The sequence below is a fragment of the Maylandia zebra genome, linkage group LG23 (assembly GCF_041146795.1).
Source record: "Maylandia zebra isolate NMK-2024a linkage group LG23, Mzebra_GT3a, whole genome shotgun sequence".
NCBI classification, from domain to species: domain Eukaryota; kingdom Metazoa; phylum Chordata; class Actinopteri; order Cichliformes; family Cichlidae; genus Maylandia; species Maylandia zebra.
In genome coordinates this window covers 8,473,365-8,487,743 of record NC_135188.1, presented here as the reverse complement: position 1 = coordinate 8,487,743, position 14,379 = coordinate 8,473,365, and the positions used below count along the sequence as shown (strand labels likewise).

Sequence of the window (14,379 nt, the reverse complement as noted above, 5' to 3'; positions counted from 1 at the left end):
CCTTGCTGATAATAAATTGGATGTGCTGTGGGTTTAAATCTTCACCTCTCCGCCTTTTTGTCAGCCTAAAGGCTCCACCTGTTAACTAGTTGACAGAGGAAGGAAATATCTCCACCAAGATGATAATCTCTGTCTGTGGTTTGCTGTGAGAGTTGGGTGAAACCCCTCCTATGAGATCCAATTAGTCTCTGTCTTATAGCCTCTGAAATAAAACCGGCTCTGTAAAATAACAGGGACTTCTGAAATATACATCATTTTAACTGTGGAAATCTCAAAAGCTTTTTCCTTTTTCTTTTCCAAAGAACAGGAGGGGAGTTGTACATTAATTCTGGACATTCAATTCTTGACAAAATGAACCTCATCCATATCTTCCTGCTGCTGGGTGAGTATCACAGATAACACTTGATTGACTGTCACACACCTTCTGTCACACCTCTGCTGGGCAGAATTCCAAAAAAACGAGCGTTGTCATGACAAAACTCTTGGTACCGGTGGACAAAACCATGTCCCAGCAGTTTAAGAGGCATCTGCACTCTGCTGTCAGAGTAGTGCTGACACAGAGCCAAAGCCAAGCACTCTTATTTGATGCAGATATCAGTAGTATGGTATGCGGGGTTATAAATTTTACTAGGCTGTTAGCCTGCAGCAGGAACTTTCAGACAGTATTAAATTAAAATGATGTGCACCAGCCAGAATCTGAATAGGGCTAATGGAAATGATTTGGACTGAGCTGTCAAATTGTTGTGCAAGCTATTCCATCCCAGGCAGCCATGAGTTATATTTTAAAACTATATGGTCGTAGTAGCACTATGTGACACTGTTGTATATGTGCGTGTATAGCGTGGGCGTGTAACAGGAAAATACAGCAAATCTGTGTACATTCCTTCTGTTCCCATGGGGATGATAACTGTCTAAAGAGTTTGCTCATTAAGGCATAGGAAGCTCTGCTCTCTGTCAAACTGTGTGGCAGTCCCGTAACTGTGAGTGTTAGCAAAGAGATGTGGCTCAGATGGTCTTCAAAGCAACTCCTTAGAAGAGCGAAAGATTGTTATGCCTTATAGGCACAGGTTTACTGCTTCTAGATGTTTTAAATTTACTTGTAGACACTTACTTTAAAAATATATATATTTTTATGTCTTGATTATATAATATAAAAAACAGCAGTGGACCATGACTGACTCTCTGGCATGCAGCCATGTGGGAATAAGCCATCTGAGCTGCCTGTGGTGTTCATGCTGATACATTTTACTCATGAATGACAGAGAATAGAGAAAACATACTGTACCCAAAATGTCACTGATGTGACAGGAACAATCTGTGGTAGAATATATATATATATATATATTTTTTTAAATCGACTGTTTCTGTGAAACACTTTGTCCGTATTTCAGGTATGGCTGCATTTGTTCTCCAAGCTGATTCGCTGCAAGGTACGGCAGATGTTATCATCACACATAAGTACAATATGTCTGTCATAAGCAGAAGAAAGACGCCAACGGAGTTATCGTTCTCCTGCAGGTCTTCTAAAGACTGTTGTGTCCGTGTGGCCCCCAGGGTCAAAAGTCTACCTCGGAGAATCTGTGCTGCTGAAGTGTGCAGTTGAGTCAAACTCCACTGCTCAGTGGGGCTTTGAGTGGGACAAACCAAAAACTGTTCTGACCCTGAACCCCAGGCATGTGGTCTCAAATGACAGCTACTTCATCACCGCTGTAACAAGGGAGGACGCGGGCAGCTACAGGTGCAAAGCAGGACAAACATCCAGCCAGCCGGTGGAGCTCATCGTGTCAGGTGAGCAGCTACAACATCTGCTGTGTTGTGTATTGTTTGTGAGCCCAAATCTTCTTGCTGGTTTAACCGAGATTAAGATCATAATGTTCAAAATATTTAAATTAATTAAAAAACAAACTTTTACAAGGGAAAACATTATGCTAATTTCACGCCCCTTATATTTATATTCAAGAATCTTTTGGATTGTTTACAGTTCCTTATTTATCATATACTGGGCCTTAGTGCAACCCTTCAGTTCAACTAAATTATGCTGTTTTATCTTCTTTTCTCCTAAAGAACGCTCTCCCTCTTTGCCAACTTTCTTCTGATTGGCTGACCCTTGAAAACATAATGTTAAACCAGAATGTGGGTGTGATTTTGGTTCAGCCCAAGCTGTGTGTCTAACATGACCATATTAATGATATCCACTCTCTATGATATTATAAAGATCTGCTAGCATTTCAGGTAGTCTGCAGGCTAAGATTCTGCTTCACAAAGATTATACGGGCACACTCTGATTTCAATTTTAAACCATTCTTCAAACCTTTATTATGAGCATCTACCACTGTTACATTATTTATATGACAGAAAATTAGGAAATGCAAAGTAAACCCACTTTACCTGTCATGTTCATTCAGTATTCTCTGCACAAAGGACAGCTAAGGCAGATCAGTAAGTAATACGTTTTGTATGATTTAGATTCCAATAAGAAAAGCTGAGGGAATCACCAAACTGATCATAAGGGACACGTGAATGCCTGTATCAAATTTTAAGTGGTATGAAAATTAAGTTGGGTTTCATAAGAAAAGTCAATTACCTCAATAGGACAAAATGTACCAGTCATCTGTGGATTCCCGTGTCCCTGCTGCAGCTGAACTTCAGAATATGATTTCTTCTTTCATTACTGCACATTGCTGCGGTGCATGAAATGTAATCGTGCAATAATTATAATGTAATTTCCAGAGATATGTAGTTATAGCGGTTGTGTTCCCATGTGAGCCACTTATTCTGCAGCCAAACAAGGCCCGCAAGTGCATTTATGATAATGATATTCATGAGTAAAACTTTAACATGGAAACATTTGCCAGTTGCTACAGTATGAAAGTGCTCTGGTTCTTCTTCTAATCTTATTGCGTCTTTCAACTCCAGAGCTGACCCCTCCCTCGCTGATTCTGGCTCCCAGCACGAGATACATCTTTAGTGGGGAGAGATTCAGTATGCGCTGCCCCTCATCTCAGACGAACGCCAAAGGCTGGAAGCTGAGGCATTACTCTCCAGACTGTACACAGAGGAGAAAAGCTGTCCAAGGTGACCAATGTTCACCACTAGAGTGTGCTGTTATCACAAACAGGACTGATGCGTGTGTCTTCAATGCTACCATTGGGAACAGTGGGCTGTACTGGTGTGAGGGACCTGAGGGTCGCAGCAACTCAGTCAGGATCTCAGCAAGCTGTGAGTATTGCTGCCTCTGGACAAAATGGGGAAAACACACCAGAGACAAATTATAACACGGTGGGGTTTTAAATGTGACGTATGAGGGAGAGCATTTTTTGTTTTATGTGTGACAAAAAAAAGTAAGGAGTTATTTATGTGTACTATCTTTATCCCACAGATGACAATATCATCATGAAGACTCCAGCCTTCCCTGTATTTGAGGGGGATAAAGTAATTTTGTACTGTCAGTACAAAACAACAAACTACAACGACACAACCTTCTTCAAAAACGGAGCAGTCGTCTCTGTGATGCCTTCGAGTCCAAACAATGAGATAAACATGACTATTGAGAACGTAACAAAGAAAGACGAAGGTTCCTACAAGTGTGCATCCCCGGCCCTAAAGATGGAGAGTACAGAGAGCTGGTTATCTGTGAGACCCAAGAGCGACACCCCAGGTCAGGTGTATAATCTCAACGTAATGATTTGTGTTTATATTTTTACATTTTGTTCAAATGCCTTTTAGGTAACAGAAGCATCCAGCCTATGCAGCCTTTTTTGGCTGAACAAAAGTCCCAAGATAAGCTCCAAAAGGTAGAAATGTGATTTCATAAGAAGGGAGAAGAAATAAAAACCCATGGAATGAACAGGCGAAGTAAAAAAGGGAAATCCAAGCCTTTGCATGCACACAGAAGGCTGACTCCAAGGTGGGAACAATCACAGGTGGGAACAAGACACAGGTGGGAACAATCAGGCCACCAGTAGGAAGGCAAAGGAGGAGGTTAAGGGTTTGATGCACACAAGGAAGAGCAGTCACCAAAAGTCATAAAAGTGGTTAAAGAAGACAAAGGAGATAACACAAACACCAAAGTCACAAGGAAAAAATTGATATAGAAACACAATAAGTTAGTAAGTAATTAAGTTTATTTATATAGATTTTTTCAAGAACAAAAGTCCAAAAGTGCTTTACAGGTACAATATAATATAAGATAAAATTATTAAACAGTAGTTCATGAATAAAGGGAGGCATCTGACCTTTAAGAAGTCTAAAAGTGATCACCAAAATTGTAAACTGAACAATAAAGAAGAAGAATTTGACTCTGATGAGAGCTTTTAGAGGATTCAGCCTCACAGCAGCCTTTTGGACCATTTCCAGGCGATCCAGGAAGGATTTGCTCAGAGTAGGAATAATGAATCACAATAATCGAATCATGTTGAAATAAAAAGATGAATGATCATTTTCAATTCACACTGAGAGACAATATATCTGAGACAGGCAATGATGATAAAAATACGTTTGCACAAGACAGCCAAGATCCTTTTAAAACTGAATGCCTGATCAAAAGTGTCCTCAGATTTCTCACTGTGGGCAGAAGTGAAGCTGAAATGGGTCCATGATTCTCAATTACTCTGGGGACGAAGTTATCAGGGGCACAAATAAGAACAGTTTTCAATTCCATTAAGTTTTTAGAACATTGATTTGGCTATAAGTTTGAGTTTGATATGTACAACTGAATATCATCTGCATAACAATGGTATGGGCTATCTTCAGAGTCATTCAGGATATGTCCTAGTGGAAGCATGTACAGGGTAAATAAAATAGTTCCCACAAGCAAACCTTGGGATGCACCACAAGATAAAATGGCCAGAGAAGACAGAATGTTAGCAGAAGCAGCTCAAGACAAATAAGAGGAAAACAAATCTAGAGCTGACCCATAGATCCTCACTCATGACTGATTCATGATAAACTGTGTCAAAGGCAACACAGATATCTGACAGAACAAGGGCTAAGTGTTCACCTGCATCTCTATGCATCCATAAGCTGGCTGGAAACCATCTTTTCTAAAAAAATTTGGAAATAAAAGGCAATTTTGAAAACAGTCTAAAATTGTGATGGAGGAAAAGGTCACTTTTTTTTCTTTCTAAGAGGGCCTCTAATAGCCTGTTTAAAATAGGAAGGGACACTGGCAGAGCTAAATGAGATGTTAATTATCCTGAGAACACACTACCTAATAGTGGGGTTGGTAAAATGTCAAGTGGGCAGCAGGAAGGTTTCATTTTATCAACTAAATTGATGAGAGCATTCACAGATATCAGTGCAAAGCTCTCAAAGACACATGGGCGGTTAAGGCAAGCGGCGAGAAGAGAGAAAGGATGGGTAATGTTTGCTCTGAAATGTTGGATCTTATTAGCAAAGAAGCAAAGAAAGTTTTTACACTCTTTATTTGAGTGACTAGTCAGAGCAGGAGATAGAGTCATAAGAATGTTTCTAATAATGTCAAATAAAACTTTGGGATTTCCTCAGAACCAAAGCACTACAAATAAATGACAAGTACCTGGGACGATACCAGGCCAACTTTGTCATTTCCTAATGAGCCATTAGAGAGGTGTACTACGAAGGGAGATTAAGATCAGTTAGCAACCTTTGTCGACAGCTCCCTTTAGAGGCTATGGAACACTAACCTTTAATCTTTAAATGTTTACAGTTTCAGAGCTTTAATTTGCAGCCATCAAGTTAAAAATTAAAATAGGATTAAAATAATTAATTCAACTTAAAATGTTTGTTTTATTGCTCTGTGCGCAAAATTACAAGATTAATAATTTCCTGCTGCTTTTTTTTATGTTCTTTATACATTTTTATCACCATTTTATCATCGTCATCTTCCAATAATGTCTATGACTGGAGTAGGTAGCACTCATATGGATCATTTTGTGCAGCAGAAGAAGAATATTTTGTGTGAAATGCAAGCTGGATTAAAAGTACCATTGTGATATCCAGTAAGCCTGACTGGGATTTTAAGTTTTCTCAAGCCAGCTATTGCAAAGAAAGCCTGGCTGCGCATAATTTCCTTCATAGTAAAAACCTTATAAAAGGTTTTCAGCATGAGGCAAATTATGATAATAACACTGGCAAAAATATCTAAAATTTACTTGTTGTAATATCCCTATGCTAGTGATATCCCATCAGCCTAGTTTTAGCCTTTTGTATCAGGATGACTTAGTAGAAGCAACAACCATTAGAAAGTAACCATAAGCCAGAGGTTAGACAAACTATTAGTATAAAAATTGCAAGTTTGAGGCCAGATGCTGGCATCTCATCCTATATCTAAGATTAGAGTTGGTCTGCTTCAGAGCTCTGTATTTCTCGCTCAACACTGGGCAACATTAGCCTGTTCACCCAATCATAAGCTAGAAACAGTACTGGTAATGTTTGTGCTATTTGCCATAATTGATTGGGTTAGCCACATTTCTGAATGAAGTGAGCCCACCTTTGTTGTGTGCTCCACATGCATCACAGAAAGTCATAAATGAAAACCCAAAACGTTAAGTGCTATTTTTATATTGGTAACACTTCATAAAAATATAATTCGAGTATTAATTTGCCTACTTATTCAACTGTCCTTTTTTTTTTTTTGACTGATTATTGTAGTAGATGTAACAGTAATTCAAGGTATGCAAGCAAAGAAAAAAAGCACCCTGTGAATCACATTACTTTGCACCCCATTAGCAGGTTTCTTCAGCTGTTAATTAGAAATCAGACTTAAAAAATAGAAAAGAAATGAGACTAAATGATGTGGAACAGTAATGTATTTTCAGGTACAACCTGGTTGAGCCTTTTTGCACTGAAACAAATACTATTTGTTCTTGTCAACAGGCTACTGGAAATGGATTATCCTGTCTGTTGGACTTGTATTTCTGTTTCTTATTCCTCTATCGGTCTGGCTTTTTTATCGCTACAGGTAAGTTACAGTACCCAGGAGTTGTATATATGTTGTTAGACAGATGATGTCTTAGCATGACTCAAAAATCAAACAAGCTGTCAAATGCTTCAGGTATTATCATTTGTTTATTTTTTTAAGATACCAGATGTTGGGTACTTGGAAACGTTGGCCATTTTCCAAAGAAGACGTGCCAGCAGTGCCGGTTCCTGCAACTAAGCAGGACGTGACGGAAGTGCAGTGGGACCTGTCGTGGATGGAGATGTCCAATCTGTTGGATAAGCAGATATACCCTGGCACTTAGAGTTTACACCAAGTTTAGTATTTTCTGTAAGCTCCAGCATAAGGTGATCCCCTGTGGTAGTTCAGTCAACATAATGCCGCTAGCATGATGTAAGAACAGTTGTTTAGCTATTGCCAGTCAGTCAAACAAACAGAACTTCCTTAGTGCCAAATAAATATTAATAGAGAGTGATAAAGAGCCAAAAGCATCTGTCGTATAAGTCCACCATATGGTATTGAATTATTATTTCAGTAATTTAAATTTTACAGGTCTCTCACTTTAAAATGCTTTTAGATGGTGTCATTTTCTTTGTTGTATTCTATTCCAAATTACCTTTTGTTTTCTACAACTCGTGTATTTTTGATTGTCTTATGCCTGACTTTAATGATTTAAAGACGGATAACAACTACAAATGGAAACCATGAAGTTATCATGGCCACTCTTTAGCCTATGCTGCATACAAATAATAGTCTATTCCATTTCAGCTGACTTAGTGAAAGTCAGGTTTATAATTTCACAATCCCCTAGAGGCTCATTTATGCTCTGGATTTGAATGATGCTCTTTTTTGTGGAGACCCAACATCATTATGTGTCTGTCAGGATAATTACAGGAGCACGGCACATTGGATGACTCATCCTTGAATATGTAATGGTTTTGTAATTTGAAAGTACATCACTGGAAATACATGTATATACTGTATATGTAGACAAACATTTTATCTTTGGATTTGATTAAATTAATTTCTTCAATTAAAAATCAATATATTTTTTATTTATGGCCTTTGGTGCTAAAACACCCACTACACTCATTATTTCCATAAGCTATAGTAAGATGTTTTACTTTTTTAAAAAAAAAGCAAATGTAATGATTTCTATTGAATGATGTAGTGTAGTTATGTAGCTTTACTGTGGCTAAACTGACATAACATTTACCGCTCACTACCTGTCTGAAACCAGTTAGTCTGGATTTCTGCACTGCTGTGATGATTTAGATACAAACACTTTGCCCTCTCAGTCACACTTTATGCAGTCAAGGCTGCAAGAACTCGTACTAAAATATGCCTGAATACAGACTTTATCCACTCGACCTCAGTGAAGAGCTTGGGACCATTCAAAGGCACTTTTAAAACAGAAGTAGGAAAAATGGAAGCCAATCTTGGTAAGTTAATTGAGAAATATTGTTTACTTTTTTGAAGCAATTTGAATAAAAATGAATCAGCATGGAGCTGTGAAATGTACTTGGGGCTTATCACAAGGTGAAACAACTTATAAAGTCTATCCACAATCCACTTTTTTGTTGTTTGCTAATTTTTCACTGCAGATTGTGAATACCAGTTACTCAGAAGCAATGATGTGAAAGAAAGAAATCTGTTAAACACATTCCTAAATTGTTATTAAATGTATTTGTTTGGATTTGGATTCAATAACTAGAGGTCATAGACAAAATTCATGTGTTTGCAATTGGAGCATGTAGTTGTAGGTTTGAGAGCCCTGTTAGACACTAGCTAACAAAAACAGAACCAAAACCAAAAACACCAGTCTGGGCATTTGCTTTTAGACAGGAGACATGCCACTAAACCAGTTATGCCAGAATTTCCTTTTTTGCCCGGAAGGAAAGAACATTTTGAGTTCCCAGCAACCTTTTGACAAACATTCCTCCTTATGAGAGCTCCGCCCAAGAAGCTTTGTATATGTCAATACAGTTGAGAGAAAAACTTTCCAAAGAAAAACAGCCCTGCAAAATTCTGCTTTTGGTTAACTTCTTAATCGTGTTTTGACACTGCAGTTTTCTTCATTGCCTTCTATAGTATCGTCTGAGCTTATATATTTGATGCCAGAAAAGATCATTTGTGTGTTGCACTGCATTGCATCATATAGCCTACGCTTTTCAGCTGTTTCAACTGAATATTTTGTCAATAAGTGGGACTGAGGCATTCTTATCTGAATTAATATTTTCTCTTTTTCCTCTTGTTGCTTCTGATCACTTATTTATTTTGGTTCAGGGTCATTCTAAAAATGTTTCACTATTTTAGTTTTGACTTGTTATTCCTCAGACAGAAATGAAAGGGTCAGAAATAACTCTCCCATGCACAAATTTCTTAGAACGTTCCTCTTGTGTCAATCATCTAAAGCAGTGGAGACAACTGTGGTGATAACAATGTCACGCTGAAGGATTCTATTCTGCTCCTCATTTTGAGGAGATAAGCCCGCCTTCTATTTTAAAGCTTCTATGCCAATCTGGTCACAACAAGCTGCATTATCATTAATCCAAATAAGTTGTTTCACAATCCTAATAAGAACACAATATTATTTCTTTTTATCTGCAACAAAAAAGTTTCAATATTTTCTTTGTTTTTCAGAGGAGACTGAGATCAGGCTCATACTCATAGGGAGTAGATGGGCTGGCAAGAGTTCATCTGGTAACACCATTCTGAGAAAGGAGAGATTTGAGTGTGGCCGAACAAGAACAGCTCAGTCTGAAGTGAGACATGGATTGGTGGACGGCAGGAAGCTCACTGTGATTGATGCTCCGGGTTGGAGCAGCTCCCTCTCCCTTGCTGAGATCCCAGAGGGGGACAAGCAAAGGTTTAAACTCAATGCATCCAAGTGTCCGCCTGGACCAAATGCTTTTCTCCTCGTTATTCCAATAGACTCGGCTTTCTCTGTGGAGCAGAAGACGACTGTGGAGGAACACATGAAGCTCTTAGGTGAACGGGTTTGGCGGTACACGATGGTGCTGTTCACCTGCGGGGATTACCTCGGGGAAAAGACAATAGAAGAACACATTGAAAGTGAAGGACAGGCACTCAAGTGGTTAATAGAAAAGTGTTTGAATAGGTACCATGTGTTTAATAACAAGGACAAGAATAACTTATCTCAGGTCACAAAGTTGCTGCAAAAGATCGAAGAGATGGTGTGGTACAATGGTGGCAGTTACTACAAGGTAGAAGAGCCCATTTTCCAAGTCATCAAAGAGAAGCAAAAGGAGGTGGCTGAGAGAGCAGAAGAGAGAAGGAAGAAGGCCGAGGACCAAAGACAACACATGAAAACACTCATTCCAGGTGAGTGTGACAGAAGGAGCACTCAAACACATCCCCTGTATTATATATTATGACATAATGGCAGCAAATCATGGTACCATATTTATTCAATCAATGCAAACATCAAGATGAAAGGACTAATTTGCCACTTTATGGGACATACAACTTCCCAGAATCATAACTGTGCCCATCCAGGAAATAATCCACCACACAACGTCCTGTAAAAGTATTTGTTAATACAACTGGATAGATGTGTGCATTAAAATAAAGACTGGATTAAACAAGGTTCATATAGTAGTACGTTAGGTGGATTTTGCAAAAGTCAAACAAAATCAGGTTGTTAAAACTGCATGTTAAGCATACAGACGTGAAAGCAATGCCAGTCTAACTTAAGCATCTGAAAATGTCAAACTATTTATTTCAGCATTATGTGCAGGGAGAACCTGGAAAAAAGTGACATTTAATGCAAAGAAAGACTGAATAAAGGGACATTTTACAAACAAATACATGCATCTAGAAAAAAAAAAGAATAAATTATACCTCAGAAAATCGCATAAAATTCTGTGTTAAAACAACATTACAATAACAAACATTTCCAGTTTTTAAAGTCCAGTATTTTAATGTGTTGAATATGTTAATGAATTCTATTACCACATACTTCCATTGCCCGTTGCGATTCAGTGATTTTACTGGCCTGCATATGCCTTGATAATTTTATCTCAGTATAAGCTGCTGTAAGCTCCAAGCCTAACCAATCGTTGTTTTGTCCGATAACAGAAGAGATGAAACATATCCCAAAACTCCAGATGATTCTTCTGGGAAGCCGTAATGTTGGGAAAACCTCTGTAGGGAACACTATCTTGGGGTACAAAGACCAGGAAGATGGAAAAAGAACGCCAAAGTCTGTTGCCTGCCGGGGTTTTGTGGCTAAAACTGAAATCATTCTTGTTGACACACCAGGCTGGTGGAAAGGCTTCCCTGTGTTCGACACTCCTGAAGCGATCAAAGATGAACTGATGCGCAGCATGTTTTTGTGCCCTCCTGGGCCCCATGTCTTCATCCTGGTGATAGATGCAGATGCATCATTTAATGCCAAACACTTAGATGCAGTGACATCACATGTGGAGCTTCTTGGTGATGGAGTGTGGAGACACACTATTATAGTTTTTACCAGAGGAGACTGGCTGGGAACAAACAGCATAGAGCAGTACATCGAAGGAGAGGGGGAGGCCCTACAGTCTCTAGTTGAACAATGTGGAAATAGATATCATGTAGTTGATAATAAGAATGCAAGTGATGGTACACAAATCTCAGAGCTGCTGGAGAAAATCACTGAGACTGTGGCAGCAAATGGGTGGAGCTACTTTGTTCCAGACCAGCAGATATTTCAGACCCTCGAAGAGAGAAGAAGGAAGGTGAAAGAAGGAGCAATGCTGAGGCAAAGTCAAGTCAAGGCCACACGAGAATCCCTTGGAGGTATGCTTCACTATCACATAGCATCAGTGTCACAAGTAAAAACGTGCCGCAATGTCAGAGCTGTTTCCACACACTCATATTAAATAGATAGCAGAGATGGACAAAATACAGAAATATACTTCAAAATTTGTTGAAAATGCTAGAGGATATCAGTGACTGTAATAGATACAATGTTTCTGGTTATTCGGTAATGATAGCAGTATAGTGTCTGTCACATGTCAAATAACTTGTCAATGTCCAGGTAATTACATCTTATCAAATGCAGAAATCTATTCCCAAAGAGAATGTGGAGCTGTATAAAACTTTTTAAAAAAGAAAATATAAATGTACAATCTTACCAGTGACAGAGCATTCTCACTCAGATCATATGCAACATGACATTTTCCCATTTCACTTTGCTCTGACAGCTGTTTTCTTCTCAGTTTCCAGTAATAAGCTACAGGAACTGAGAATAATACTGCTTGGTCAGAAGACTGTTGGAAAGAGTGCAACAGGAAATACTCTCCTGCATAAAGAAGTCTTTGCATCTAGTCAGAATGAACAATGTCAAATGCAAGATGGGGAGGTTTCGGGCCGACGAGTCACAGTGATTGACACCCCGGGCTGGTGGCAGGACTCCTCATGCTGCACAGATGAGATAGACAAAGAAATTGCCCGAGGTTTTTCACTGAGCCCAGCAGGAGTTCATGTTATTCTGCTGGTCATTCCTTTGGACCTGACATTCAGAGATTCTCAACGAGTCACTCTGGAGGATCACATGAACCTTTTTCATGCCACTGTATGGAAACACGCAATGGTTCTGTTCACATATGGAGACAAACTAGCAGATAAATCTTTGGAGGAGCACATTGAAAGGGAGCATAGTGCCCTGCGCTGGTTGATTGAGAAGTGTGAGAACAGGTACCATGCCATTAACAATATGAAAAAAATGGATATGAATCAGGTGACAGAGCTGTTTGAGAAGATAGAGGAAATAGTAGCAGGAAACAGTGGCAAGCTCTTCTGTCCAAACATGAATGAAATGCACCTGAGATTCGAAGAGATGTTCAAGAGGAAGCAGCTGAAACATGTGCTGAAGCAAAGACTAGTGCGGGAGTACGGGAGGAGAGAGCTGGAGCTAATGAAAGAGTTCAAGGAAACACTCCATGAGCTGCAAAATGACATTAGGGGAGGTGCGACGGGCACAAAATCCAAGTCACTGGGTGAGTATTTTGAGGAAGATAATAAATATGTTTCTATTCATCCTATTTTGTAAATGATGATTTTTTTTTTATTAACATGTTTTGATGATTATTATTAGTTGGTGACAGGGTGAAACTCGCAACCAGGTCTACTGGTCAGGGGAAGAGAGATGGCAAGGAGGAAAAACTAGATACAAAAATCAGCCAAAAAATTAAAAAGCTGGATGAAGATATAGAGAAATTATCACATTTTCTTGGAAACAGCAAGGAATTTTTGATCCCTGATTGTAAGTCCAATTATATCATCAATCCTAGCATTTAAAGTATTATCAAGCACAAAATAAATCTAAATGTGTGTTTTGTTTTCAGTTAAAGGAAGCAGTCCAGCACCTTCTATTCCTGAGTCTTTCTTAGAGCGCAAACAATCAACCGGCAACTTTGAGAAAGTTCTGAGTTGGTTATCGAATCTTCATATCGGCACAAATGTGGAGAACCAGCTGACTCTCAACTTCTCTCAAACATCAGGCTACAGATCTATGGTGCCATCCGACACCTTTGACTTTGACGGAGAAGTTGAAGTTCCCGAGTGAACAAATTAAAAGACTACTGCATTCTGTAGTGAATTTAAAAATGTAGAGAAAAAGAGTCCAACAATACTGTGAATTTATGGGGTAGCAGCGCCTCTCATGTTGGAGAACTGTTGGAGAATTGGCTCAGGTAGCTTAATCTGAAAAATAAGCTACCATTGCTTGTCCCAGCCTCATTAGCACTGTTTGCCTTTGAGCAAACAAGGAACAGTGACTGTGGGGAATGTGATCGACTGTTCACCCACTGAGCTAAACCGGTGACCAGGGGGCACGTCTCTTAAATATGATATATATCACAAACTCAGTCTACATCCTTGAGTAAGGTGTTCCAGAACCTGGAACCTCTATTTATTTCTCTTTATTTCCTATCACTGACCGCGGTCCTGTCCGTTCTGATTGCAATAACTCAAAATGAAAAGAAAAATAAATAAATAAAAAATAATAAAGGTTCAACAAAATATGACAATCAAGTGGACAGTATAGCAAAAGCTGTAATTTTCTACTTGAGAAAATAAAGCTGTTGGGCATTTTTCTTGGTCTTCAGGTAATAATTCTAATTGCAGTGCCGGTAAGGACATGAAAAAAGAAAAAAAAATCATCAAATAAACTGGAATTTATGGACAAAGTGAAAGAAACTGTTGGACCGAGGCATCAAAGAAAAGATATCATGAAAAAGAAGTTGAGAATGCCAAGTGGAACTTCCCAAGACCCGAACTCTTCCACAGCATGCATTTTTAATTTTTCTTTGACATTTGGGCATATTGGCACCTGATGAATGTAAAAACAAAGAATTACCAGTTGTTTTTTTTTAACCTGATTTTTTGTTTCTAAGAAAAATTAGAGCCACATATGAGGATATTCGTTTAAAATTTAGTAGTATAATGTCCTTGTA

The 14,379-nt window shown here is 38.8% G+C and overlaps 1 protein-coding gene across 1 annotated transcript; it reads left to right on the top strand.

The window, feature by feature from the left end:
• The first annotated feature begins 8,218 nt into the window (after positions 1–8,218).
• On the top strand, positions 8,219–14,019 carry LOC101483104 (GTPase IMAP family member 8-like). The gene is made up of 6 exons (XM_012920725.3): positions 8,219–8,361; positions 9,563–10,264; positions 11,021–11,719; positions 12,142–12,921; positions 13,020–13,187; positions 13,270–14,019. Exons 1-6 carry the CDS (start codon positions 8,346–8,348, stop codon positions 13,488–13,490), a joined length of 2,586 nt encoding a protein of 861 aa, XP_012776179.2. The 5' UTR covers positions 8,219–8,345; the 3' UTR covers positions 13,491–14,019.
• The last annotated feature ends 360 nt before the right edge of the window (positions 14,020–14,379 follow it).

Excerpts from the sequence above, each read along its gene's own strand:
- LOC101483104 (XM_012920725.3), top strand. Across the intron at positions 11,720-12,141 it reads CACACGAGAATCCCTTGGAG|TTTCCAGTAATAAGCTACAG; the intron begins GTATGCTTCACT and ends TTTTCTTCTCAG. Across the intron at positions 12,922-13,019 it reads CACAAAATCCAAGTCACTGG|TTGGTGACAGGGTGAAACTC; the intron begins GTGAGTATTTTG and ends GATTATTATTAG.